Below are 27,076 nucleotides of genomic sequence, written 5' to 3'. Positions count from 1 at the left end.
GTCCTCGGGCTCCGGGAGTCCCGGTCCCGCCGCAGCCCATCTCCGGGGCGGAGACACTCAGGCTCCCACAGCGCGCAGCGTCGGGCCCGGATTAGCACGCGGGGAGGCCAGAGCCCTGTTGCACGATGGCGCCCCCTGGCGGCCCCAGGACGCGTTGCAGGCAGGACTGTAACGCGTCTCCACACCGGCTGAGGCTGTCGTCATTACTGTTCTTGTCCCGCCCCGCGGCCCAGCTGCCGGTTCCGGTCCGCGTGACATCATTACCGCTGAGGTCCGGTTCTAGTATTATCCGGGGAGAGCCGCTCCTGCCCTCCAGGAGCCGACGCTCCCAAGGCCGCCAGCGCGCAGACGGCGAGGGCCTAACGGACATGCGCCAGGCGCGCCCGGGGCACTCGCGCTGAGGGACGGGCTCGGGCTCGCCGCGCACGCTCGCCACGCAGGATCCGGCGACCGGGGGCGGGACGGGAAAAGGCGGGGCCTCCTCTTCGGGGAAGTCGGGCGCCGCCCGGCCCCTGCGTCGGCGTCGGCGGCGTCGGCGGCGCGAACGCGCCTGCGCCGCGGCGCTGGCGTCCCTCCGCGGCCCCGGAGGTTTGAATGGGCGGCCCCGCCTCCCGGCTTCCGGTGCCGGGCCGCTGGCTGGGGGGGCGGCCAAGATGGAGGCGGCGAGCCGAGCTGGGGCCGAGATGAGCCTGGCGGCGCTGCGGCGCCACGACCCCTACATCACCAGCATAGCCGACCTCACGGGCCAGGTCGCGCTCTACACCTTCAGCCCCGAGGCCAACCAGTGGGTGAGTGCCGCCGGCCGCCTCGCCGACGGGCCGCTGCGCCCATTCCGCAGACGGAGAGACTGAGGCCGGGCCCGGCCGACGGGCCGCTGCGCCCATTCCGCAGACGGAGAGACTAAGGCGGGGCCCCGGTTCCGCCCCCTCCCCCCCCAGCCCGGGCCTCAGTCTCCTCCTGGGCAAGTGAAGCCCCTCCCCCCACCCGAGGGCCGAGTCCCCCGGACCCCGAGTCCCCCGGACCCCGAGCCCCCCGGACCCCGAGTCCCCCGGACCCCGAGTCCCGTCTCCGCCTGAGCCGCACACAGGAGGCGCCACATAAATGCTGCTCCCTCAGAGAGGGACGGCGCCCGCTGTGTGCCAGGCACCGGGGACCGGGGCACACACGGCTGCGCGCCAGCCCTTTAAAAGCTGAGCGGGGCCTGGCGCCCGAGGCACTGGGGCTCTGATCCTTCGGGAACCAAACCTGGGAGCGCCGGCGCAGCGCCGTGTGCTGCCCGGCCTCAGCGTCCCCACCTCTGAAATGGGAGCGTCGCGCTCCCACGCTGTGCTTCAAGGCTGCCCCGGGTGGGGAGGGGCACGGGCCGGGGGTGGGCCCGGAGCTGGCGTCTCCCGGCCCTCGGGGAGCCAGAGGTGAGCGCCGTGGTGGTGGCGCCTGCAGAGCCAGCCCCTGTGCCCACCCAGAGGCTCCCTTAGACTGGAAGCTCCCCGAGGGCCGGCCGCCCTCCCTCTGCGCCCCCCTCCCCCACCGGCATCAGGGGCAGGGCCGCCCTCTGCGCCCCCCTCCCCCACCGGCATCAGGGGCAGGACCGCCCCTCCCCCCAGCTAAGTGTGGCCCTTGTGCCGGCATCAGGGGCAGGACCTGGCACCCCTTTGTTCTGAGCTCCAGGGGGGCCCTCGGCCTGCGCCGGGCCCGGATTCTGGTTCCTTTTTTCATAAAGGATCCATCTCTCTGCTCTGGCCCCCAGACAGGCAGGGGCTCTTAAAACGCGGGGGGCCGGACCCCAGTGGCCCCCCGAGAAGGGAAAGTGGCCCGCGCGCTTGCGGCGCATTTACTGCAGTCTCCCATGGGTGGGTCTGTGTTTTGCCTGAAGCCTCTCGGACCCTCCCCCCTCCTTCTGGCTGCCCTCTGCCAGCCTGCAGTGTTCCTCCCTGTGCGAGCCGGGAGCCCAGACCAGCTTGTGGCTTCTTCCCGCAAACCAGGAGCAGAGCTGGCTTCCAAGGAAGGGCGCTGGGCTCCCGGGCCGGCTGATGCCTCCTCTCTCTTGCTCGTGTGAATGTGGGCTTGCTTAGGGCAGGGCCAAGCCTCCTGGAGAGCTGGTTAGGGCCTTCAGTAACCGCCGCTGCTTTGGGGCCCTCCTGGCACTTCCCCGGGCTCGGTGCTTATTCCGTGATTTCAGTCCTGTTTGACTCTTCATGGCCCAGTTGGGGGTTTTCTTAGCAAAGGTAATGGATTGCTTTGGGCTTTCTCTCCAGCTCATTTTACAGATGGGGAAACTGAGGCAATAGGGCCAAGTCACTTGCTCAGAGTCACACGCCCGCGTCTCAGGCCAGATTTGAATTCAGAAAAAAAAAGAAAAAAACAATTTGAGTCTTCCTGACTGTGGTTAGGAGGTTTTGAATGACTTGTAGAGCAACCGCAGATCCCCCAAAAGGCAGGGCAGCAGCCTGGTGTCAGTGAGGGGCAAAAAAGGCCGAGTCCCATGAGAGACCCAAAAGGAAGTGAGCTGCTGGAGTGGGAGAATGCCGCAGGGAGGGCCCGCTCAGAAAATAGTAGCATGTTTCCAGTGGAGAACGTTTAAGAAGCTCCGTGATCCGCTCTTCTGAGAGTTGGTCTGATGTGTTTTATTGTTTAACTTAAAATTGTTAAGGATTTCTGACCTAAAGGAGAATGGAAAAAAAAAGCCAAGCCCCTACATAGATCATCAGAATTCAGCTCACAAGTGTATACCTGAAAGAAATCAACGAGATCCCCTAAAAATCCCACTGGCTTCTGGTCATAAATAATATACAAAAGGACTTTTTACCTCTCTAGCATCAGACGTGTGTTCCAACTGGAAGCTTTTTTTTTATTTTTTGGAAAGCAAAGATGGTAAAGAATAGCAGGTTTTCAATTAGGACTGGCCTATTCAAGAAAAAGGCAATGTTTCCGTTTTACTTACAGCTCGCATATACGGAGCACTTTGAGGTTTGCAGAGTGTTTTCCTGACAAGAACCAATAGTGGGATGGTGCACGTGAGAGCCGCCCAAATGGGCCCAGCTCTGAGGCGCAGGACTGAGGATGGACAGGTCCTCAGCCTCCTCCTGCTTTCTTTGGGGTTCCCAGCGGCTTAAGTCCTTCGGTCCTGTTCCAGTTTTACAGATGAAGAAACCGAGATCCTGACAGGATTGGGCAGATAAGGGCCTGAGGCTGGATTTATACTTCCAACTGAAAATTTATAAACATTTTTGTTTTTTAAAAACACATCTCGGGGGTAGCTGGGTGGCGCAGTGGATAGAGCACCAGCCCTGAAGTCTGGAGGACCCGAGTTCAAATCTGGTCTCAGACACTTAACACTTCCTCAGACGTTTAAGTGACCCTGGGCAAGTCACTTAACCCCAATTGCCTCAGCAAATAACAAAGCAGAACACACATCTTAATGACTTTATCACAAGTGGAAATCAAATGTTTAACATGAGTTGTTTGCTTGGAGCACAACTTCCCAAATAAAAGAATTGTTATCAATAGAGAAGCCCACATTCCCTTCTTCTGCCAGCTTTGGGCAACATTGAAAGGGGAAGAAACTAGAGGAGCAAAGCTAAAAGTAGAGCAAACCAGGGAATCGGATGTAAACCTTTTATCTAATTATGAATAAAATAGCTTCTAATTCAAGCTTTTTCCCTTTAAAAAGAAAACAAAGGCCTTGGAGAGCAGGGAGGTCTCTGGGACATTTCAAAATTGACTTATCAATGTTAATATTCCATTGCTGGAATGACAAGCTTAAGTTATATAAGAAAAATGAATTGCCTCTAACTGTCTTCTTAATTTCTTTATTACAGGAGAAAACTGACATAGAAGGGACTCTATTTGTATACCGAAGGTAAGACTTTTTTAAATGCCAAACCTCAAGTTCTTGTCTATTTGTTTGCTTGATATAGTTATAATGACTTTCTTACTAGAAGAGATGAAGATTTTCCCTTTCTGATTCCTCCCCTATTTGTTGCCTTATTCTTTTCCATGCTGTATCCTTGAAGCCCAGGCAGAATCAGGCAGATTTCAGTATTGTGAAATCAAGAGTTGGGAAATAGTATTAAGTGATAGATCTGTGAAAATCAGAGACTGCCCTGGTCTACCAGCAGGCCTACTTCTCTTCTCTACACATTCATTCAGAAATGCTCTTTGAAGCACCTGGAGTCAGTCTGTGTTGTGGCAACTATTTTTGGCTACTTTGGGCTTATTTTGGTTTAGAGTCACCTCCACACCTGGTGTTTCCCAAGTCAGGGATCGCCTGCCACAGGTTGCCTTGAAAGGTCTGGGTTGGAGGTGCCTTCGGATGTCTAAGCACATCGGTCGTTACCCCTCCCGTCCCAGAGCTGGCCAGCACATGCCCCGGAGCCCCCGTCTGTGGCGTTTGCGTCTCTCAGGCACGCTGTCCTGCTTCACGCTCATGCCTTCGACAATCTAACCACACTTTCCTTCACTTCATGTGAAGACGCGTGAATAAGTGTGGGCTCCTGTCTGCCCACCGGACAGGTGGTGGTGGCCCCTACCTGTGGTAACAGGCCCAGCAGAAGCTGGATCGGCCTTGGGAGCCACTGAGAGATTTGAGCTACCGTGTGACCTCCTGAGGACGGGGCTCTTGTCAGGCTCAGAGTGTGGGTCTTGGGCCAGAGGCCCAGATTGATGATGATCCCTTTTGGAAGGTGAGACCGGTCGGATTGAGTCACTCACAGTGGCTGTGGGGGACGGTCACTGTACATTCGTAATGTGCTCATGTAGTGATTGCAATGGAAGGTGAGGGGGTGGGCCTTTCGGCGGTTTGAACAAAATTCCAAGCCCCAGATCAAATATGGTTTTTTTCTCCCCATTAAAACTAAGGTCAGCTTCACCTTTCCATGGTTTCACGATCGTGAATCGGCTGAATATGACAAACCTCGTGGAACCAGTGAACAAAGATTTGGAATTCCAGCTCCATGAGCCATTTCTTCTCTACAGGAACGCCAGCTGTGAGTACCAGGGATCCTGTATTTCACTGATGTCTTCTTCCTGGGGTCCAGGGTGTTTTAGGTAGTAACCTGTAGTATTCATTAATATGCGAAGCCAGCTACAGCTTACTGCTAAATCTGCCCAGGGGGTGCCGCCTTTGTGTCAACAGGAAAGTGGGGCACAGATGTTTATAAATCTGAGACTCAATCAGACAGCTTCCCTGGAACAGCATTAAGGTGACTCTCCTTCCAGGGAACTGAGCGTGCGGGGTAATCATTTCTGAATTCCTGCAGCCCAAACTTCTAAAGCACAAATTTGATCTAGAGAGGAAGAGGTGCCATTGTCTGTATGCAGGTGGGGGGGTTTCCTGAACATGTGCCTGTAGATTGCCTGTGGTAAAGGAGCTCTTCTCTTCCTGTTCCCCCACCGTGCCAGCTCATTGCTTTTATAGGACAAAGTCTTCACTTGAATTGGTCCTTCCCAGCCCCCTCCAAGACTTGTCTGCATCTTCCACAACCAAGGCCTTCGAAACAAGCTCAGAGACAGGTCCTTGTCATTGTGGACTTAGAAAGCCAGGCAGAATCTGTGTGTTTCGGGCCCTCCCTTGATGCAATGACAGGCTGGCCCTTCTTTGTGCTTTTAAAGCCACTCTGCAAAGATCCCTGGGCAGTTGAGGTGGGTGGATTTGAGCCTGGGTACTTGAAAGAGCAGCTCTTCGAAGGGCGGCCATAATTGGATTGGAAGAAAATGTTTTCAGTGCTAGGAATGGTGAACTTGGGATGGATTAAAAAGGAAAGGAAGGAATCTCGGTACTGGGGAAACTCTGGGCCAGCCAGTCCCTTCTGTGGGGCATAAAGCCACACTGGCAAGCCTTTATTTACTGCCTTTGATGGGCACGGAGTCCCAGAAGCAGCGCAGGAAAAGACCTCTCTTAACTCTCCCAATGAAGGTTCCCAAGACAAGCTCTGCTCTTTAGATAGCCTTTGGATCCTTAAGAAGCTCCCATCCATTGAACAGAAGTCTGACCCACAATTACTTCTCCCCTGGCTTCTGGCTTTGCCCTGTGGGGTCAAATAAAAAGAGCCCACGGCCTCCTTTGGTAGCAGCTTTTCCCAGCCCTTGGATGCTGGGGCCTTTCCCTTCCCTTTGATGTCAGTCTCAATCAGCCAGTTGCCCCCAAGTTGTTTGCATGTCGTCTCCCTCAGCAGCCTAGGAACTCCTCAAGGGCAGGGGCTGCCTTTACCTTTCTCTGTTTCCCCAGCCCTTAGTCCAGTGCCCTGATGCATAGTAGATGCCTTTAGGCCTGCTGACTGACTCTAACACTACAAAGCTAATCCCTCTTTCCTGGCACAGCCTGTCATGACTTCTCCTGTCCTAGCATTCTCTCCTGTGTCCCCCTCATCATCCCACCTGGATGCACAGACTCATCACGTTCTTTGGAAACATTGTCCCCAGAATGGAGCCCAGATTACCAGACTGGGGTTACCTTCTGCGCTCCCAGCACTCTTCATGTTCTCCTCATGTGTTCTTCTGCTGGGGTAGCTTTTTTCTGCCACAGCAGATTTGTGAGTCAAACTGAGTTATATTAAAAAACCAGGTCATCTTCGTGACAATTTGTCTCACCTCATCCCCTCCTTGTGCAAACTGGCTTTTTTAATCAAAATGTTGGACTTTGCATCGATCCTCATTACATCTGATCTTAATGTGGCCCATTGGTGTAGCCTCTAAGATTTGGGGGGATTCTGGGCCAGCTTTCTTATAACAGCCACATTGCCCATCTTGGCTCCATCTGCACATTTGCTAAATGGGTCCATTTCAGGCTTCCTTTGAGTCACTGTTTTTTGTTTTGTTTTAACTCCCCAAAAGGTCCACATGAGCCCTTGTTTCCTTGGGAAAATGGCAGCACATGGACTTGCCCAAGGGAAGGCTACATATCAGCAGCACTATTCTTTCTCCTCTCTCTTTTCTTGTCTCCTCACTCCCTCAACTTCTTCTCCCGCTCCATTTTTTTCAAGTTGCTAATAAATATTTTGTTATGTTTTTTTTTTTTTTCCGATATCATTGTCACTCCCTAGTGACCTGCCCCCTCCTCCCCCAGTCCAGATAACATAAAAAGTCCACTTAAGAAAAAGAAATCTTTGAGACTAGCTGTCACTACTTAATTGAAGCTGCTTCTCTAAAGTTACCAACAGTCTTTTAGAGGCAAAGTATGAAATGTTGAGCTGCTCTCAGCCCTCCTCCTTCTTGGTGACCATCCTCTCTGTCCCTCAGAGCTCTGCCCAGGCCCATTCTGGGTATCCAGCTTCACTTATCTCTTGCCTGATGACTCCCAGATTATATATCCAGCCCTCGTCTCCCTGCTGAGCTCAGTTCTCCAATACCAGTCACTTGTAATATTTTCTCCGACGTCCCATCCCATCGGCAACTCATACTCAGAATATCTGGATCCATTATTCTCCCCTTAAAGTCCACCTTTCCTTCAACCTGATGTTTCTTTTAAGGACGCCATCCTCCTTCCATCTATCCAGTTTGTTACCTGAGAGTCAGCCTTGGTTCTTCCATTGCCCTCTCTTTTATCCAGGAAGCTGGTTCTGCCTCTCCAGTCTCTCTCAAATTCATCTTTTTGTGGGATCCTAGATTTGGAATTGGAAGGGACTTGCCCAGGGTTACACAACTAAAAGTGTCCAAAATAGGATTTGAAACTGGCATTCTGGGCACTGGGACACCTTCCCTCCCCTGCCCTGAGCTGCTTTTCTTTGTATTCACAGCCATTACCTGTGTAATAAGCGATCATCTCCTGACTGGACAACTAATATCAGTCTCTCCTCTTCATCCCCTCCCTAACGTAGCTGCCCAAGTAGCCTGACCGGGGCACTGCCCTGCTCAGGAATCCTGGTAGCTGCCTATTTCCTCAAGGGTGAAATGCAGGTGGGCCCCCCCCCCCCCAGCGTGCCCAGCTAAATAGCTTTCACAAAGCCTGGCACCCATTCCTGCCTTTCATACTTTCATAATCCTGGGACTTGTTCTTGCTGCTCTCCCTGCAGCCCTCTGAAGGCCATCTCTTGGAAGTCCTTGCTTAAACCCCTGAGCCGGTAGTGCCCGCCGTTACCTACATCATCCCACGTCTGCAGATTGTATTGAAATGCAGGTTTTTGCTAGAAAAATGGCTCCACTAGAAAGAGAAACTTCTCTGGGGAAAGAACTTTTTTTTTTTCTTTTCTCTTAGCAGGCTTCTTGGTTCAAAGGTAAGAGATTGATACAGTTGAGATCTATATTTTCTTTATTTTCCGACATTTTATAAATCTAGAAGCATCGAAACTTATTAAAAGCTGGAACTTTTATTAGATTCTATTCCTAGCTTTACTTTGAAATTTCTAAGAAAGAAGGTGAATCTCTTAGTTTCTCAGTGACTTCATCTGTCAAGATAATTACCCTGTCCTTTGCCTCTTTGATAATTCATCGTGTGGATAAATTTGGAAAAAACCCAACTCTTTAGTGCTTTCTAAATGCAGACGGATGTCTGTGTTAATAACTATTCACTTGGACGGCAAAGGGGAAATAGGAATCTACCGTGATTCAGACCCAGATTGTAAGGAGGCAAAATGGGCAAATCTGACGTCTCACTGAATGGGAATTGTCGGACTTATTATTTCTTAATATTAGTCATCGCCCAGATTAAAAGCCAGATAAAAGCTGGCTGTTGAAATGAGGGAGGGCTCACAGATACAGTGGGATGTTAAGTGTTGTAATTTCATGTTTTCCAGAGAAAGTTTGTTCCTATTTAGCTGGGCACGCTGGGAAGGAGAATATGGCTGACCTTATGACCTGATCGATGATGTGGATGTGAGCGGAACCAAAGGGTTCTGTGTGTAATATGTGGGGCGAGGGAGGGCTGTTTGGGAGACAGGGAACAGTTCGGCCGTAGCTCTTTGGGCTTTTGGAAGGCTCCACGGAACCAGAAGTGGGATGTGGGAAATGCTGTGAATTTGGGAGGCCAAGACCTGCTCTTGAGGTTCAGGGTTGGGGCAGCTCCCTTCAGAAATCTCTGTCATCAGCAACACCACCTAAGCCCCTGAAGAGCCAGAAGCCAAACCCAGGCCTGGGGCCATCTTTGTGCCTGTACAAGGGTCACTGATACCCTGGGGGAGGCAGTGTGGTGCAGTGGGTAGAGCAGGGGTTGGGCTGGAGATCTGGCTCCAGGTCCTTCCTCAGACACTCAGATGCCTTTGCCTTCCCCCCCAGGGGCCACTTCTTCTCTCTTCAGCAGTGACAACTCTAAATCCTTTCAGCTTTGTGTCTGTGGGCTTGTCCCTGCTCAGTCACAGTTTTAAGACTAAGAAGCCACAGAAACAATTCCCTGTGTTGTGGCAGCCCCCCTGCTTCCCATGAAGCCAAGGTGGCATCTCCAGGGACCAAGGGGGCACGGGGGCCAGCACTCCCTGGGGGATTGGCAGGGGGGCTCAGAAGAGGGCTAGGCGGCAGCTTTCTTGAGCTTCCCCTCTAGGAGGAGACCAGCCCTGCCTGTGGCGTCCAAGCTGTGGTCATTCTCTGAGTGAGCACTCTCCCCTATTCCTGGGGCAGGGATCAGCCTGCCTCAGTGAGATCGGAGGTCTTTAAGCCCAGCAGCCCATGGAGACCCGCTGCGCACAGGGAGACTGCCCAGAAGATTGTGAGCTGAGGCTTGGACCTCTGCCCAAACTTTCAGCCTGGTCACTAGCAGCTGCCAGAGGATGCGCTCCTGGCTTAGCCTTGGGGAGCCCGGGGTGGTATCCCCCAGGATGGGATGGCAGAGGAGGCCGGGACGGGCAGGGGAATGTATCTGAGGCACCAGAAGGCCCAGGGAGGGAGCTGTGTTTTGGACAGGCAAAGGTGGGTGTCATGTTCCTGTTTGCCAGTCTTGGGCACTGTCCTGCCTCAGTGCCCTCTGACCTACAGTCCCTCCTGGCCTTGCCAGCCCTCCGCACCTTCTCCCAGCTACTGATTGGGTCTGGTCTTCATAAAAAAACCCAACATTCTGTGGATGCTGGGGCCACCCTTCACCTTGCTCCGCGGTGCCCGTGATGCCCCGGGGCCTGGACCTGCCCAGCTGACTCCTGCTAGCCGGTGTTCAGAGGGCAGTGGGGGGCACATGCAGGGCAGGGGAAACACTTGCCACCCAGACAGAAACCAAATATCTAAAAGGTTTAAGGGAATAGTGTACCAGGAAACCGTTTGAAACAGCCAGGCCTGTTAGCGTGATTTAAGGAGACCTTCCCATTTTGGGATTTTTTTCAGCAGAACTGTGGATCAAGGAAGAGCTGGCTGTTATCGGGGCTTTGGCCTCACGGCTTCTTCCTCCTGCCCTCCGCTCCCATTGGACGGGCCCTCTCCGTGGTGTTTGGTGGCGGTGGCCTTTCCCCCCTTCCCTGGTCTTGCCCTCTCCTGCATGTCTCCTTCAGTATCACCATCTTCCCCTTTCTCAGCCAGGCTTGCCCTGGCCCTCTCCATGCCTTCTCTGCACAGTGACCCCCCGACACCCCCCATCGCATTGGTAATCACCATCTCTGATCAGATGACCCAGATCTGGAACCCAGCCCCGTTCTCTTTGGGCCAGCAGCGGCCATCAGACCTTCCAAATCGGGTACCCAGGGTCTGGTTTACTCCCCTGCAGGGCAGAGCCCTTCCCTCTGCTGATCTTGCCCATTCCTGGGGAAGGGCCCACCATACTTCCTATCACCCCCCCAGACTCATCCCCACTCACTCTGTCTCCCCTGCTACCCTTGGGTCCTCGTCCCATTGCGGCTGGGCATCGGCCACGGCCTCCTTCTGGTTCTTCCCGTCTCAGGTCTCTGCCAGAAAGCACAGAAGGCCCCTCCTCCTTGGCCTCCCCATGGCCCCTTTTAGGCCTTTACCTCTCCAAGACCCATTTGGGGTGTTCTTGGCAGAGATCCTGGCGGGGTTGCCATTGCCTTCCCCAGCTGACTTTACAGATGCGCAAACTAAGGTAACCCAGGTGAAGGGACCTGCCCAGTCACACAGCTGGTGAGGTCGGAGATGCCACCCGTAACTCTCCCCTCAACATAGAAAAACCTCACTCTTTCTTGACTGAGGGACTAGAAGACCCCTTCATGGCCACACTTGACCCCCATATTCTCTAGGTCGGGAAGCTTGGACCTTGACTCTCTTTTCTCTGTCAGAGGTTCGTTGCTTCTAGGAGCAGGACACAGGGCCAGTCCCAGGACAGCCAAAGCCAGCTGTTCAGTTGGCCGGCCCAGGTGTGGGCACGCTGGTCTGGTTCCCTTGGGGTTTCCAAGAGAGAGGATGTAGTTTGTTGGAAGCAATTGTTGCTTTATCTTAAACATAGCCACATGTGTCCTCCTGTTAATACGGGCTTACATTTTGACTGATTACAAGTCACTTGCTCTTGGCTCTGAACTAAGTACGATCTGCAAAACATGAGTTATTTGCCCCCATCTTTGCTTCTGAATGTCACTTTCTCTATTTTAGAATTATTATATAGAATAGTATTACCGTCAACATTTAAACATATATATACACGCAAGTATGTGAAGATATTGTTCCATCCTTTCCAAAAGAAGAAATGCCCCCTTCTGGCACAGATTGAGACAGTTTAAACAATAAACAGGTTTCAAAGAACGCTCCATTAACACATGTAAAGGCTTTGTAGGCAGAAGTTGAATTTGTCTTTTTTTTTTTTTGGAGATAATGTTTGATTCTGGATGCTTGTTATTATACCTTAACACATTGATCTTTAGCTAATTTTGCCGAAAAAATCAGAAGTTAAAACAAATAAAATTGAAAATGGAAATATGAAAACTTACCTCCAAAAGCCTGTGTGAGGGTTGCCTGAGTTTCCATTTCGCTCACAACCTTTCCTTTGTATCTGCGATCTGGCCTCCAATGAAGAGGGTTTGTGACCAAAATTAGTTCCTCTGTAGAGTCAGGGAGACTCATTGACCTGGTGTTGAAAATTCAGGTGCTGACAGGAAAGGGGCACGGCACAGTGCGTCTCCTTGTTCCCAGCTCAGGACAAGAGGCGGCCCGTGGCGTGACGGGAAGGGTAGCACAAGCTGCTGCTTAGTCTCCTCGGGTCCAGAAAGAGGGATCTCGGGCTCCAGGGAGAAGCTCTGTGGGCCCCCGGCAAGATCTTTCTGAGAAACAAGAGGAAAGCCAAGCTGTGGAAATTGTCACTTCAGCTAGATGTTAGTAGAGTACGTCTGATCCTGGAGAAAAGCCGGCCTCCATCCCCAGAGGACACCCTGATAGTTTGTCTCTGATCAGCGGAGGAGATAGCCGGGTGGCGTTTGCATTAGTCCGGCCTCCTGGGCCAAGATAAGGCCGCAGCTTGGCAGAGGGGGAAGCGCTCAGCTCAGGAGTGTCACCGAGCTCTGGCTCGACTCTGGCTCAGCTCTGGCTGCCGGTCTCTTGTCAGAAGGTCTTTTTGAATCCTTGCTTTGTTATCTCTGAATTCATTACCATTTCAAAATATTTACACTAGATTTTCTTACCTTTTTTTTTTTTTTTTGGTGTCATGGGCCCCTTTGACAATTGGTGAAACCTGTGGACTCTTCTCAGAATTATGTTTTTAATGAATGGAATAAAATCCCTGGGGTCACAAAGGAAAGCCACTGCTCCCGAAATACACTTAGCAAAAGATTTTTAAAAATACAAGTTCACAAACACCAGGTGAAAACTCCTCCTATAGGAACATTTGTGGTGTGAGATCATGAGCACTTAATGGAATCAAATTTCCATGGAAAACCATTTAAATGTTATTTGGAGTTGCTTTATGGTGGATCAGAGATGAGCATTTCTTCTTGAGTTCATCCAGAATGCATTTCATTTTCCTTTTGATTTTGCTGTTCTGCTTAGAGCCTGTAGGCCTCGTCTTTGTACTTGGTTTTGATATCTTTTTGCTTTTGAGAATGTATAATGAAACCTGTTGTGCAAATGAACATGAAAAGAAGCAGCAGCTGCTGGAAAAAAGAAACTAAAAGGAGCAAAAACAAGCCCGCTCAGCTCAGAAGCTCAAGAAACTTAGAGTCGCAGCTCAGACTAGTTGGTGTCGTGTCGTGCCATGGGCCTCCCTTGGTGTCTGACACCCAGAGATGAAAGGGACGGTGCCTGACATTCTCAGAGCCCTGCCAAAGGGAAGCCCCTGGTGCTGGGCAGAACTGACCCGTGAGCTTCCGGATCTGCCTGTTCTCCAGCCCGGTCTTTCAGCCATGGCTGCTCTCCTCAACCTGCCTTCTTCATACTGTGAAAGAACACAGGGGATTCACGTGCTTAGCCTTTCACCCTTAGCCCCCACTGTGAGCCTCGGTTTCCTTATTCGTGAAGTGAGGGCATTGGGCTGTGTGACTGCCAAGGTCTCTTCCAGCTATTGCTTTGGACAGAGGAAGCCTGAAGAAGAGGATCCCCCATTCCCTGGCCTCCTGACTTGGCTTTGTTTTGAGGCAGCCAACAGGAGCAGACCCTGTAATACTGTAGGAGCTGGAGCAGGGTGAGGACATTGAGTGACTTGTCCAGGGTCACAGAGTTAGTAAATGCCCAAGTTGGGGTCTGAAGCCAGATCCTCCAGATGTCAGAACCCACGTTTTCTCCATTGCCAAAGTGCTTCTCGTTCTTTTCTCTCTACGCGTAGGTCAGTCAACATCCTTATAAACTATTCATAATTGAAAATCACTTCTCATAATAATACAGAAAAGGCTCTATGATAGTGACCCCTATTCCTCATTTAGAGCATCTCCAGAGAGCTTCAAGGTCATTTGGATCTAATTCAGCTCTTCTATTAGCATTCATTAATTGTTTACTTTGTGGATGGCACCATGTTAAGCGCTGGAAACAAAATAAGGGGGAAAATCCTTTTCACCTCCAGAATCTCTCTTCCCCTTTGAAGAGGCAAGAAGTAAGCACTCATTACACACATGAAGTCATGCAGAACATATTTCCACATTGGCCATTTCTGGGGATTAAAAAGAGGGAGAGAGAAAGCTGTGCTGCAGTGTTCCCTCCAAGGCCTTCACTTCTCTCTGGCAGTGGGTAGCTTTTTTCATCCTGAGGCCTTTAGAATTGTGGTGGATCGTCGGATTGATCAGAATAGCCAAGGTTTTCACTGTTGATCATTACGATGCTATGGCTGTTACCAAGGACAACAATCTCTGGGTCTGCAAGCTTCACTCATCTTCAGTCCATACAAATCTTCCCAGGTTTTTCTGAAACCGTTCCCTTTGTCATGTCTTATAGCACTGCAGCATAACAGTGTTTCATCACAGCCATTCTTTTCTTTAATCTCTTTGGAATACAGACCTAGTTAAGGGCTGGATCAGAGGTCAGCAGAGTCTTAGAGCCCTTTGAGCATGGTTCTTCATTGTTCTCTAGGATGGAGGAGTAGGTCCCAGTTTTCCCACATCCCCTCCAGCATTAATCCTTTTCCTTTTCTGCCTTGTTAGCCAGATGGATGGGAGGTGGTACCTTACATGTGTTTTAATTTTCATTTTCCTAATTCTTAGCGCTTTAGTATGTTTTTTCAAGTGACTAGAGATAGCTTTGATTTCTCCCTCTGATAACTGCCTTGAATGTTTATAATTGTCAAAAAATACTTTAATCAAGTTTTTGCAGAGCATTAATTATCCATGATCTCCTTGGAGCCCCGTGGCAGCTCCCAAAGGCAGGTATTCCTGGTGATGTCCTTGTTTCATAGAGGAGGACGTCGAGGGTCAGAGAAGTTTTAAGCACGGGCTTTAAGCTCACAGCTAGAAGGTGTTTCTCAGACAGGGTGTGATTTGGGGCTCTCCTGACTCAGGTTCTCCCTGGTTCCCCTGCTGCTCAGTGTGGGGAGGTGTTTTCCTCATCTCTTTTCTGGGGCCAGCATTGGTCGTTGTGCTCAGTTTACCTTGGTGATTTACATTATGGATTCATTGTATCCAGTAGGTGCTCAAATAGTGTTTCATTCAATCATACTTTTTAGCTGCATTACTTGTTTCCCTTTACATGCTCTACACTCCAGCCATTGTGGTCCTGCTCTGTCTTGATGAACAATAGCTACATGTTTCTGGGTACTCTCCTCCCTTAGCCTCTGGGGTCCTGCCCACTATGCCCCTGGGACTGGCCTCAGTCTTAGGCCTTGGTGGACATGGCTGTGTGGAAGTTTCCCCTTCGGGGTCCCTTCCCAGGGCTCCACTTCTACCCAGAAGGCCTCCTCCTCCTCCTATTTCTTGGAATCTTTATTCAGGTTACTTGGGTATCTCTTGCAATAACTTTGCAGCTTGGTTATTTCTGGATCTGACCTTTCCCCATCCCATTATAATTTTCCTGAGAGCAGGACCTGGGGGACTTCTGCCTTATGTTATTGCCCCTTAGCAGAATTCCTCGTGCATATAGTAAGGGCTTAACTGCTTTATATGATTGCATTATATAAACCTCCCCCCCTCCCCCCATGAGTTTAACTGGAAGATGCCCCTTGGCGAAGGTCGTGCCTTCCTGTCCCATCAGGACCACGAGGAGACACAACCTTCGTGGCTCTGCGTTATCTCTCAGCTCGTCTGTGTTTTCTCTCGAGTGACGTTGATTGACTCTCTGGGAGCTCCTTCTGCCTCGCTGCTGGCGCAGGAAGTGAAGCCTTTGACATGTTGGCAGACAGGCCCGGTTTTGGCAAGCGCGGTTGAACCTCCACAGAGCTCTTTTAGGCAGAATCGGGTGTGACTCTTATCATTTCCCCCATTAAGCTCTCATTTCAAGTTTCTTATCTTCCTTTCTTCAGCAAACAAGTTTCTGCAAAAGCTTTTTAGGGGCGTCAGGATGGTGGAAAAGGGTCTCTTGATAACACGAATGTGCTGCCTTTGTGGCGGCGATTGGATTTCTGCAGAAGGAGAAAAAATGGCAAAATGAAGGCTCAGCCTCATGATGAGTTGTCGACTATGATTGAATTATTTTGATGATCGATATTTACTTCTTTGAAGTTCATTTCGAAGTTCCCTGTGAAAACATTTAGTTACTTTATCACAAAAACTATGTATCCTTCTGTTCATTTTGACACATTTTACATGTGAAATTTCTTTCATTGCAAGTTATATTGAGGAATCCAAATATAAGAAAAATTTAAGGCTACAGCTAGCTAGCTTCCAATGAGATTTGTTCTTTGTGGCCTCAGCTGAATTTTGAATGGAGTGATGAAAGCAGTGAATGAGTATTCAGCTGTGATATGGGCAGTTTAGGAGACCTATAGATTTTGTTTATTTGAAATATTTCCCCCAAAACTTCTTTTCTGAAGACTATAATGAACAAGACCCATCAATTAATAGAGTTAAAATGAAAGTTCTTTTGGAGTATGATGTTTTCTTTTTGTTGGTTTTATTTCCCTTAATTGTTATTTCAAAGGTCCTTATTCAGATCTTTCGTACAGTGCTCAGAAATGATGTGATCACTGGGATTACCTTTACAAAGTGTCAGCTGACTCTTGAAGATGTGGAGAAATAGAGAAAAAGGACCCATCTGTCCAAAAAAAAATTGACATATTAGCAACTTTTTGTGGTGGCAAAAAAACTGGCACTTAAAGAGGTGCCCATCAATTGGAGCATGACTGCACAAGCTATGGCAGATGACAGCAATGGAATATTTGGACAGCTGAAAGAAATTATGAAAGGCAGGGTTTCAAAGAAACCCACAAGACTTTCTGCTTTCTGATTTGGTGCAAAATGAAATGATCAAAATGGGAGAAAACTATCCAGTAACAACCATATTATAAAGGGGAACAGTTGTGAAAGACTGGACAGCTCTGATCAATGTGATGACCAACCATGGCCCTAGATGACGAGTGACAAAGGAAGCTGTCCTACCTCTTGACTGAAGTGATGGATTCTTATAGGCAGAATGAGTTTTGTATTGGAAATAAATAAAAAGTTTAAGAGCTCTAAAGTCTTATTGTAGTTTGGCACTTTAATGACTTCTGTAGTATAAATGCTGCAGACTTTAAAAAGGCAATATTTGAAAGTTTAAATATTTAGAAATTTTTAATATTGATGTACCTCCTATTAAAATCCTAGTTTCCCAAGTTTTTTTTACCACGTGGCAATAAATGTTTGTTTTCATCTTCAGCCATAAAGTTGGGGAGAAATCCTTTGTCAGAGATGCTGTGATTCATGGAACAAAGAATGTCTCTTAGCTTGGGTTTGTTGGAAATGATTCTACTCCAATCTGGAGACAGTTTTCAGGGTCCCAGTGCTTTTCTACCCAACTGCTTGTTAAAAACTTACCAATCAGTAGTGCTTCCCACTTAATGACTTTTCCTGTGAACACTGCCATCTTGATTTTGATAGGCATTTTTCCTTGGGGCAACTTTATTCTATACCAACCTGTGTGTGGGGCTGACAGTCTCCTCTGATGTACTTTGTGGTGGTCATGGATTGCTTTGATCTGTCCATTGAATCATGATCATTTGGGAAATTCTATTTCTCTCATTTTATTTTGTTTTCTTTATTTTTCAAGTGTCAATTTACAGTATCTGGTTTTATGACAAGAATGACTGTCACCGCATAGCCAAGCTCATGGCCAAGTAAGTATCCACCTTTTAGTTCATAGTTGTCCTGCTAATCTATGAGAAATGAATGTTCTCGCCACTCTCTTTCTCCCTAACAGGTAAAATTTGGGCCATAGTTTTGTTTATCCACCATCTCCAACTGAAAAATTGTTCAGGGTGCAAATTCACATGGGACTTGGTGGTTTGAGTTTATACTGTGTTTTCTCTGGAGTAATGGTTGGCTCTTCACCATTTTGGTGTGGGCCTTTGGGTGGGGGTATTGTCGGAACCTTTCTCAGAGCAGTGTTTTTAAATGTACAAAAGAGGAGATTACAAAGGAAATCAAGTATATTGAGATATAATAGTTACCAAAATATTTTGAAAGAGGAAAAAAAAAGTCCATGGACTCCAAGTTAAAAAACTCAATCCTATCACCTTATAGTATTTTCACCTCTTTTATTGTTTGCTTGCATTTTGTTTTCTTTCTCAGTTTTTTTCCTTTTTGATCTGATTTTTCTTGTGCATCAAGGTATGTATACGTATAGAAGAACTACATGTGTTTAACATATTGGATTATTTGCCATCTAGGAAAAGGGTTGGGGAGAAGGGAAGGAAAAAAAAATTGGAACACGGGGTTTTTTTTAAGGGTTATTATCTTAATTTTTTAAAAAAATTTAAATAGCTTTAATCAAAAGAAAGTGGCATTTAAGATGAGCGATATAAACATGAACAAGTCATGTTTCTAGAACAAGAAATAAACCTGTGTGAAAGACAAACTATGATTTTATATAATGTAAAAAACATTAAAAGATACAAAAAGAAAAAAAAAAATCCAGTCTTCTCACACCTTGCCTCAGTTTTCTATACAGTGACACTGGCAACTCATCTGTTCCCTGAACAAATCATTCCATCTCTTGGCTGTCCCCTTCCATGCCCAAAATATTTTCCCTCTACTCCAACTATTGATCTCCTAAGCTTTATCTCCTAAGCTTCCTTTAAGTCCCAAATAAAATCTCTTCTTTTACTGGTAGCCTACACTTAATTCTAGTGCCTTGCCTTTGTTAACTGTTTCCTGTACAAGCTGTATATGGTTTTCTTTGTGTATATTTACTTGCATCTTATCTCCTCCATTAGAATGTAAGCTAACTAGGGGCCCCCCAGGACTGGCTTTTGTCTCCTTTTGTATCACCAGCATTTAGCCCAGTGCCTGATATATAGTAGATGCTTAACAAATGTTTACTGATTGATTAAAGGGCTTTCAAGTCTTTTAAAAAAAAAAAAAAGAAAAGAAAAGAAAAAAAGAAACTTGATCCAAAATTGTAGCCAGCTCCTAAAGACATTGTAAGTCACCGTAATCATGCCCCAGCAGCATTTAAGAACACTTGAAGGTTAGTAAAGCACTTTGCTTAGATGATCTTACACTACAAGCCTGTGAGATACAGGCATAAAACCCGTGTTAAAATGCAAGGAAGTGACTTGCTCAGGAGTCACATGGTCACTGTTGGAGGCTGAATTCTCCCTCAAATCTCCTGACTCCAGCGTTCTCCCTTATATCTTATGGCTAGAACTCATCTGAGTGCTAATTCTCTACGGCAAGAGTAGAGTTGTTTACACCTTCCTGGGGGGCAAGCTTCAGATCTCTCCTTCCCCTTCTCCTCTGATGTTTTTGTTCCCTGCTGAGACCTGACTCTCCTCCCCCAGCCCCATTCTAGATGGCTTGTTATCTACATTTTAAAAAGGGACTTTTTACAAGGTGGGGTTGAGGGTGGTTCCAGCTGAAGGGACCCACATGAAAAGTTGTACACAAAAAGTCCCCTGCTCTAAAGGAACCCTCAGAGGGTAGCTCTCCCACCCTGCCCCTCCCCTTCAGCTAGTTAGCTGAGCTCTTGATGTAAGTCAGACATGGTTTATTTAAAGGGGGGGGGGGCGGTTCCTTCTTGTCACTTGGCACCTTTTCCATCCCACCAAAAGCATGGGTATCTTTGCTTTTTGTCTGTTGAAATGGAGAGTCCTCTGTGTAGAGACTGCCTTTGATACTGGGCTGCGCTGAACTTTCTGGCCTGGGCTCACTACAGTGAGTCCTTGAAGGCAGAGATTATTCAGAGATGAGGGCTGCGACTGAACATATCTAAGCCCGAAGAGATCCAAATCAGGTATGACCTGTGTGTGTGATTGGCCAGTGCACCTGGCTGCCTTCCGAGAGCTGCAGCTGACGACCTGGCTGGTGCCCGACGTCCCGGGGGCCCCGCTCCCAGATCTCCCCTGTGATTGGGCAGACAGTGCCTTGTCTGGACGGCGGCATGAATAATGTTTCTCTGGGCTTGAAATGTCTGGGACACTAGTCACGGAGCTTGGGGCACAACTTAGATACTAAAAGTTTTCCTGGAAAGCCTTTTTTCTCCTTTGGATTCTGTACAAGCCTTGCACGTTGGGCTTTCTTGCGTACGAGTCATTCTCCCGAGCAGTGGCTGGTGGGATTTATGATTTAGTTTACTGCAGAGTATTCTACATTTCCCCTTTCTCTTCATCGATCCTCCCTGAATTCAGAATTTTTGTTGCTGTTACGCATCGTTTGGTTTGTCTCAGACCCTTCTGGTGGAAAGTTTTCCATGTGTATTCATTGCTTATGCCTCAAAAAAATAGCCACGTGTCAATTCACTGTTTCTAACTGATCAAATACGAAGTGGGTTTGTACCATTCTAAATGTTGTTAGACTTGTCTCCTCCCAAGGCTTGTGCCTCCGGGATGTTCTGAGGACAGATTACAGAGCTGATGACCACTTTTTAAATTCCTGACTTTAGAGTGGTGGAACAGGAAACCCAAAGGTGCCAGCAGGCGGCCAATGACAGGCAGAGTCCCAGCCGAGCCAACGGACACCAGGAAAAGAGGCCTATTGACATCCTGGAGATGCTGAGCAAAGCCAAGGATGAGTATGAGCGAGTAAGTCCCCGGCTCGGCAGTGAGATGTGGTCGGGATGGGCTTGGAAAAAGGAGAAGCAGACAGGAGACAAGAAGCTGCTGGGGTTTTCTCCATATACAGATATGCTCTTTACTGATCCTCACATACCCCCATAACTAGTGTTTTGTTTATTTTGAATACATATTTATTTTTATTTTTAAATGTTCTTTTGTGCCAATAAGAAAATCTTGTGATGTGCACACAGACTTCTGTGGTTTTTATTATTTGGATTTTAAGACACATCCAGAAATTATTTTGCCTGTAAGAAAACCTGTAATTAGATTCTATCGTTACTTGCCTCAAATGGCTGACCCTAAAATTGTTCATTCCAAAAACATTTTAAAACTTCTCTTAATTATTTTGAAACCTAGAAATGTAACTAATGTAACCAATTTTTTCTGTTCACACTCCATGAATGCATTGGAGGAAATTACTTCACTGAGCGCTCAGGAGCTTTGTACTTGTTATCATAACTGCTAGTATCTCTGCAGCCCTGGGAAATTTGAAAAGCAATTTATTTGTTCATTGATCTTCACAACAGTGCTGTGAGGTCAGGGATCTTTTTATCCCAATTGTACCAGTGTGGACAGGGGCAGCTAGTAGAGGTCTGGGGCTGGATTTGAATTCTTGTCTTCCTGGCTCCATGTAGCTCCAACCACTGGGCACCTGGCTTCTGAAGAAGGCCAGACAAAGGACCGGGAGCCTCCTCAGGCTCTCCTTTATCCCCAGCCCCTAGTCCCTTGTGAGGACTGCTTGCAGGGCCCGGGAAGGTCATTCCCTACTGGGATGTTTGTTGTCTCTTAGGGCTGGCCTGGGGTTGGCGGGTGTGCCGCTTGTTTGCATCCACTGTGACAACAATTGAAGATCTCATAACTTCAAGGTACCTGCAGTGGATTCAAACCCAGTGACTCGTTTCTTTGTCCCCTTTAGACCCTGTACCGTGAGTTAGCTGGGCTTTCCTGCACATTGAAAAGGGCAAAGGGCATTTTTAGGATGATAGTTTTTCAAATTTGAGGGCCCATATTTCACACTAGCACAGTAAAGTCCTTGATTTTGTCAGGACATAAGCTAAGATTATAGAGCAGACATTGCCTCAGTTTGTTCCCAGAAGCCTCGGCCGGGAGGCAGAACAAGCCTGAGACCCCTTCCCTCAGCCAACTCTGTCTCCCAGAGGACAGCTCGCTCCTGCATTCCTCCAGCGATATGGGGAGATTTTCTCCCCGCGGCCTCCAGGGGGAACTTGAACCATTCCCCACACATTCTGCTGAGGGTTCTCGGCCTGCATTTGTTCTCCTTTTCCCTCTCTGGTAGCAGAAGTGTTGCTCCACTGGGTTAGAAATACTTGGAGACTGTGACCTCCCCAGGACCTCTACTCCTTGGACCAGTGTGGTCTGCCCCCTCCACGAGGACATTTCAGGGATTCTCCTCAGGGGCAGGTACCCAGGCTTTGTGTCCTCGGTAAGGCCTGTAGACCCTGAGTCTTATTGTCCTGGTTTCCTCTAAGTGCCCACTCACCAGACTCCGGGTGACCCCTGTGTGCTTGGGCAAGGGCTGACACTGAACCCCGGGCCTGGCCGTGGGGGCCCGAGTTTGGTGAGGGGACAGCAGCAAAGAAAAGCCTTAGCTTTCAGCCTCCTGAGTGCTCTTCCGAATCCTCCTGAGACAGTTCAGATGGGCCCGGCGCTCCTGGGCGGTCCGGGTTTCAGAGGCGTGCAGCAATGAGGTCGGCGCGATGCTCTGTGCGCCTTCAGTCTGGTGGGCAGCCTAATACCTCTTCTCTCCCACACTTTCCTTCAGAGCCTCCCAAACACTGAGCTAGCTCTGGCAATGCATGTGTCAACCTCATTATTAATGTGTACCTCCCTGGAAAGTGTCCTGCCAAGGTAAGTGAACTTATCCTCAGCATTGTTGTGACTGATGGTCCCATAAGTGGGTGGTGTGGTGGAGAAACCATTTGATTGGCTCCAGTTGTTAGCTCAGAGTTAGCATAAGTGACAGGACCGGTCCAGGACCCATGGCGTTCCATCTCAGCCTCAGAGGCTGCCCTGAGTGGGGGGCAAGATGAGGGACCCGACATCGAGGTCCTCTCTCAAGCTGAGCTGCCAGGCCCTCACCCTCTGCTGCAGAGGGCATACTTCCCAGGGGCTAGCCCCTTAGCCCAGATGCCAAGCCCACGATTACCTAAAAGACTTATGGAGAACTCGCACACAGAGGTCAGAAGCAGTGTCGGGACACTCTCAGGATCTCTCTGAAGAACTTTGAAATCGAAGGTTAGACACGGGAGGTGTTGGCACAGGACCGCCCAGCATGGCGTCCTGGTGTTCTGTGAGAAAGCAGAAGTGCACTAGTGTGAAGGGAATGGAAGATGCATAAATTTAGAGAATCTCCTTCCCAAATGCTCAAACGAACTCTTTGTGCCCAACTTGTGGTAGAGCCTTCCAAGGTGAGACTGGCCTCCTCTGCCAGACACATTGTACCTTGAGCCAACATCATGATGCCGTTGGTCCTCTGCAGTACGCAGGAGAAACAACTGACATACAATCTATAAAGAAAATCTAGGATTAGGAAGAAAACCACATGCCTTTGCCTTCTGAGGGAAACAAACGTGCTTTTGAGAAATGTCTATTCTAAGGAAAATTATGTCCCTCAGTTTGTTTTGTTTTTTTAAGGACTCAGACAGAATTTTTTTCTTTAGTTCAGTAATATCTTATTTTTCCAATTACATGTAAAGATAGTTTTCAAGATTAATTTTATAAGATTTTGAGTTCTAAATTTTTCTCCTTCCCTCCCTTACTTCTTCTCAAGACATCAAGCAGTCTGATGTACAATAATTTTAAACATATTTCTATATCAGTCATTTAAAAACAAAAACTCTGGAAGGATTGATTGAATCTGGCACTTATTTAATAATGTTACATCCAAAAAATATTTATGGTACCACTTTTTGTGGTCGCTGAGAATTGGACACCAAAGGAATATCCATTAATAAAGGAATGGTTAAATAAACCGTAGTGTATTATTTTAATGGAATATTATTGTGCTATAAGAAATCATAAATAGGATTTCAGGAAAATCTGGAAAGATTTACAAAAACTGATGCAATGTGAAGTGAACACAACAGGCGAACATTGTACGCAATACCGGCAATATTGTTCGATGAAGAATTGTGAATGAGTTGTATGATGAAGTATTGTGAATGATTTAACTAGGTTCAAGCCATACAGTAATGCAAGACAGTCCCAAAGGACTTTGGATAAAACATATTATTTGCCTCTAGAAAAGGAACTGATATTGTCTAAATACAAAATGAAGCATATGATTTTTCTCTTTGTTGTTGTTCAAGTCTTCTTGTAACAAAATGAACGATATGGTAGTGTTTTACATGACTGCACTTGAACAGCCTATATCAGATTGTTTACTATTTCAGGGAGAAGGATGGAGGAGAAAAGAGAGAATTTGGAACTCAAAAAAAATCTTTAAATGTTAAAAATTGTTTTTACATGTAATAGGGGGAGTAAAATATTTTTTAAAAACCAAACAAGTGACTTTCTTGTGTGTCCCCCCCCAAAAAAAAAAAATTGCATTCCTAATTTTTGAAACCATTTCTCCTATTTAATAGTAGAATAAACTTCTCCTTGAAAGAGGATTTTCCTCATCAGAGTACGCCTGCCATCTTGGTGAGTGCTACAGCACATGAAGGCAATGGGGGCCATCTGAATTTGTATTTCTGCATTTGAGAGAAAAACCTTTCTCGACTCATGACCTTCTGGGGACTCCTCTCTTGCCCAAAGGAGATAAGACAATGAGTCTACTCAGAGAAAGGCTGAGGAGAAAGATTTATAAAAGGGGAATGTGAGGGAATCTGGGATTCTTAAGGAGATGAGTCCCTCAGACAGTATGTCAATTCTATAGGAGGAAATCAGCCAACATTCAGACTTCAAATGAAATGGATATGCCATCTACACTCTGGCATGTCTGTCTTAAAAGCTTCTATTTATTTTGGCTGGCTCAGCCTGTCCCCCAAGTATATGAGCCTTTGCAAACAGAGGAAAATAGCCAACGCTACTGCTGTAGTATACAGCACTCTGTATTTTATCACCTGGTCATGGGGAAAGGTGAAATCACTGAGAAGCCCCACACCCAAATACCCAGTTGTGTTGGTGAGGTTCTATCCAGTGTTGTCCTCTGCATTGCACTCCCAGGGCCTGATTCTCAGGACGGCCCTTCTCTAAAATAAACCATGGGCTTACTGAAATCATTGGCTCCTCTAAAGACTGAGATTATGCAGTTCATATCCCCTTCAGTGGCTGTATTCAGAGAAGCATAGACAAAATCTGCAGTCATGCACGTTTTAGATACTGGGGACAGAAAAATTATGCATTTTTGCCTTCACCAACTTGCTTGAGCCTCTACCACGTGGAACTTTATAGTAATTAATGATATATTTGTAGAGAAGTAAGAAGGGGGACTATATTTAGGGCAAATGAATGTTCTCCTCCAAATTCTCATTGTGACTTACTTTGAGTTTCAAATAGGTGTGCCAATAGAGAGCAAGGTCTGGAAGTTCCTTCCAAACTGGAAAGGCCAAAGATTGATGGGATATCTTTCACCCCAACCCCAGCAATCCCAGTTTTGGAGGCCCCAAAGAACAGAGCTTTTAGGCCCCGAGCAAGAGTAGGCATAGAAAGCTTGGGTTCTCTATTGGTTCTAGGAGTGTCCTCACTGATGAACTTTGACATCCTTAAAGTTTTAGAGTAGCCCCTTTTTCAAGATTGCCTCTGACGTTTTCCTATCAGAGATCTGACATTTGTTTTCAAAATTATTTCTATGTGGGCCATAGGTCTTAAAAATGAACCCAGAAAGTAAAAAACGAAATTCAAGTTTTTTGTTAATAGTTTTTCATCCCTCTTCCAGTTGCTACATTTTTACAGTAAAGTTTTTTTAAAGAGATTACCAGCTTAATAGGGGGTAGGGAGAGTTTAGGGGTTCAGGGAGTAAGAAAATTTGGAACTCAAATATTTTTTAAAATGAATTTTTAAGCTTCTCTTCACATTGGGAGAAATAAAATATTTTAAACAGACTGTCAAAGAATAAGCACGTTTTAGTCTTCAACATATTTTTAAAATCCCATGTAAATTGGCTGTAACTAGTGATTTCTAGAAAGCTTTTTAATTTAGCTACATTAACTTAAGGGTAATCATTGGGTTTTTTCTGTTACTAGAAATAAAGAATAAAGGAATGAGTTAAACTATTGCTAACATTTGATTTCCTAAAGCAAATCTCACAAAAGTTCGTAAAGAAATTATTATTTTTAACTTTAATATATAAATAGAAGACTCCTTGTAAAAAAAAAAAAATTTTAAAAACTAATAAATGGTTTGCTCTCTGCCAAAAAAAAAAAAGAAAAAAGAAAGAAATTATTATTTTAACACACAAAGGAAATAGGGACTTTTAAGTTTTCCTAATTAAATACAGCAGCTTTCTTATTCCCAAATGCTACTCAGAGAATTCCTGTGGCCAACATACTTAGAGAATATATATTTTTTCTCTTTTTAAAGAATCAAATTACGGACTCAACTATCTCAAGCCCCGGGTTACAACCAGGTGCTCGCCTCACAAACCCTGGCAGTGCTGAAGAGACATCAGAAGAGACGTCCCCGGGACTGCAAATGCAAGAGAAGGTGAGTCTGCCCCAAGTTAGGACAGGTTCCCCAGGGACACAGAATTAATGGTTTTGTTCAGGAATCAGATTCGAGAGGCAGCCAGACACAGAGCTCTGAGTCCCCAGTCCTCCCAGCATTCATCAGGAGGACTCAGAACTGCATAGTGTATGCTGCAAAAAATCAAAGGAGCCATAAATAGGGGCCACACCTCAGATCCCACTGGTGTGAAGTCCTGGAGGAAAAAACTCCTGACATACTTGGCCGCCATCTCTGCCACACAAAGATTTAATGACTTCCTCCTGCAGGTGCCAGCGGCCATCTTGAACTCAGGACCTCTGGGCTCCTAAGCTGCCTCTGTGCACTGCCACATTCCCCTTGCTGATGTTTGTGGGCTGGTAATTAGTAAGAGGCAGTAGTCTACTCTTACGGATAGAGAGCTGGTCTCAGAGCCAGGAGGACGGTTTCTAGTGACCCTGAATATGTCCCCTGACACCTGAGAGAAGTTGTCCACCTGCTTGCTCGAGGAGTCTCCTTCCCCAGATCAGTGAAATCCCATGGGCGGCCCCTCCCCTTATTGCTAGAGTTGATCCTGCATTACAGCCTGAGTTGGTAGTTAATGGGTTTCCCTTGAGAGGCAGGATCTATGAGGTGAACAAGCTAAGAGGACATCTCCTGATAAGATTTCCTAAACGCTGTGCTTCCTGTAACTGTTTGCTTGGAGTCCAGTAAAAGGATTGTTAGTATTTTTAAAATTCCCTGTCACAGAGTCCAAATGAACAAAATCTTTGGGTATCCCGATGTTTGCCTAGCTCTCCGAAGCCCTGTGTGTCACTCAGTTTCCTGAACTTATAGAACCCCCTAGTGTGATTACAAAGCCTGCTTCTTTAGTGAAGATGAAACGGGAAGTCGTCTCTGTGCTGTAATAAGCAGCAAACCAGGTCACAAGTGTTTGCTTTGTCACCATGCCATCTA

At 47.3% G+C, this 27,076-nt stretch overlaps 1 protein-coding gene across 1 annotated transcript in view; it reads left to right on the top strand.

The window, feature by feature from the left end:
- The first annotated feature begins 569 nt into the window (after positions 1–569).
- Positions 570–27,076, top strand: part of DCP1A (decapping mRNA 1A) — a 38,093-nt gene continuing 11,586 nt past the window's right edge. The window contains exons 1-6 of the mRNA XM_031952032.1: positions 570–788; positions 3,819–3,859; positions 4,858–4,985; positions 17,452–17,518; positions 20,284–20,422; positions 26,000–26,122. Coding sequence (XP_031807892.1) covers positions 654–788; positions 3,819–3,859; positions 4,858–4,985; positions 17,452–17,518; positions 20,284–20,422; positions 26,000–26,122 — 633 coding nt within the window. The 5' untranslated portion in view covers positions 570–653. The remainder of the gene's footprint in view (positions 789–3,818; positions 3,860–4,857; positions 4,986–17,451; positions 17,519–20,283; positions 20,423–25,999; positions 26,123–27,076) is intronic.

Source organism: Sarcophilus harrisii, chromosome 1, assembly GCF_902635505.1.
Source record: "Sarcophilus harrisii chromosome 1, mSarHar1.11, whole genome shotgun sequence".
NCBI lineage: Eukaryota > Metazoa > Chordata > Mammalia > Dasyuromorphia > Dasyuridae > Sarcophilus > Sarcophilus harrisii.
This window is presented reverse-complemented; position numbering and strand designations above follow the sequence as displayed.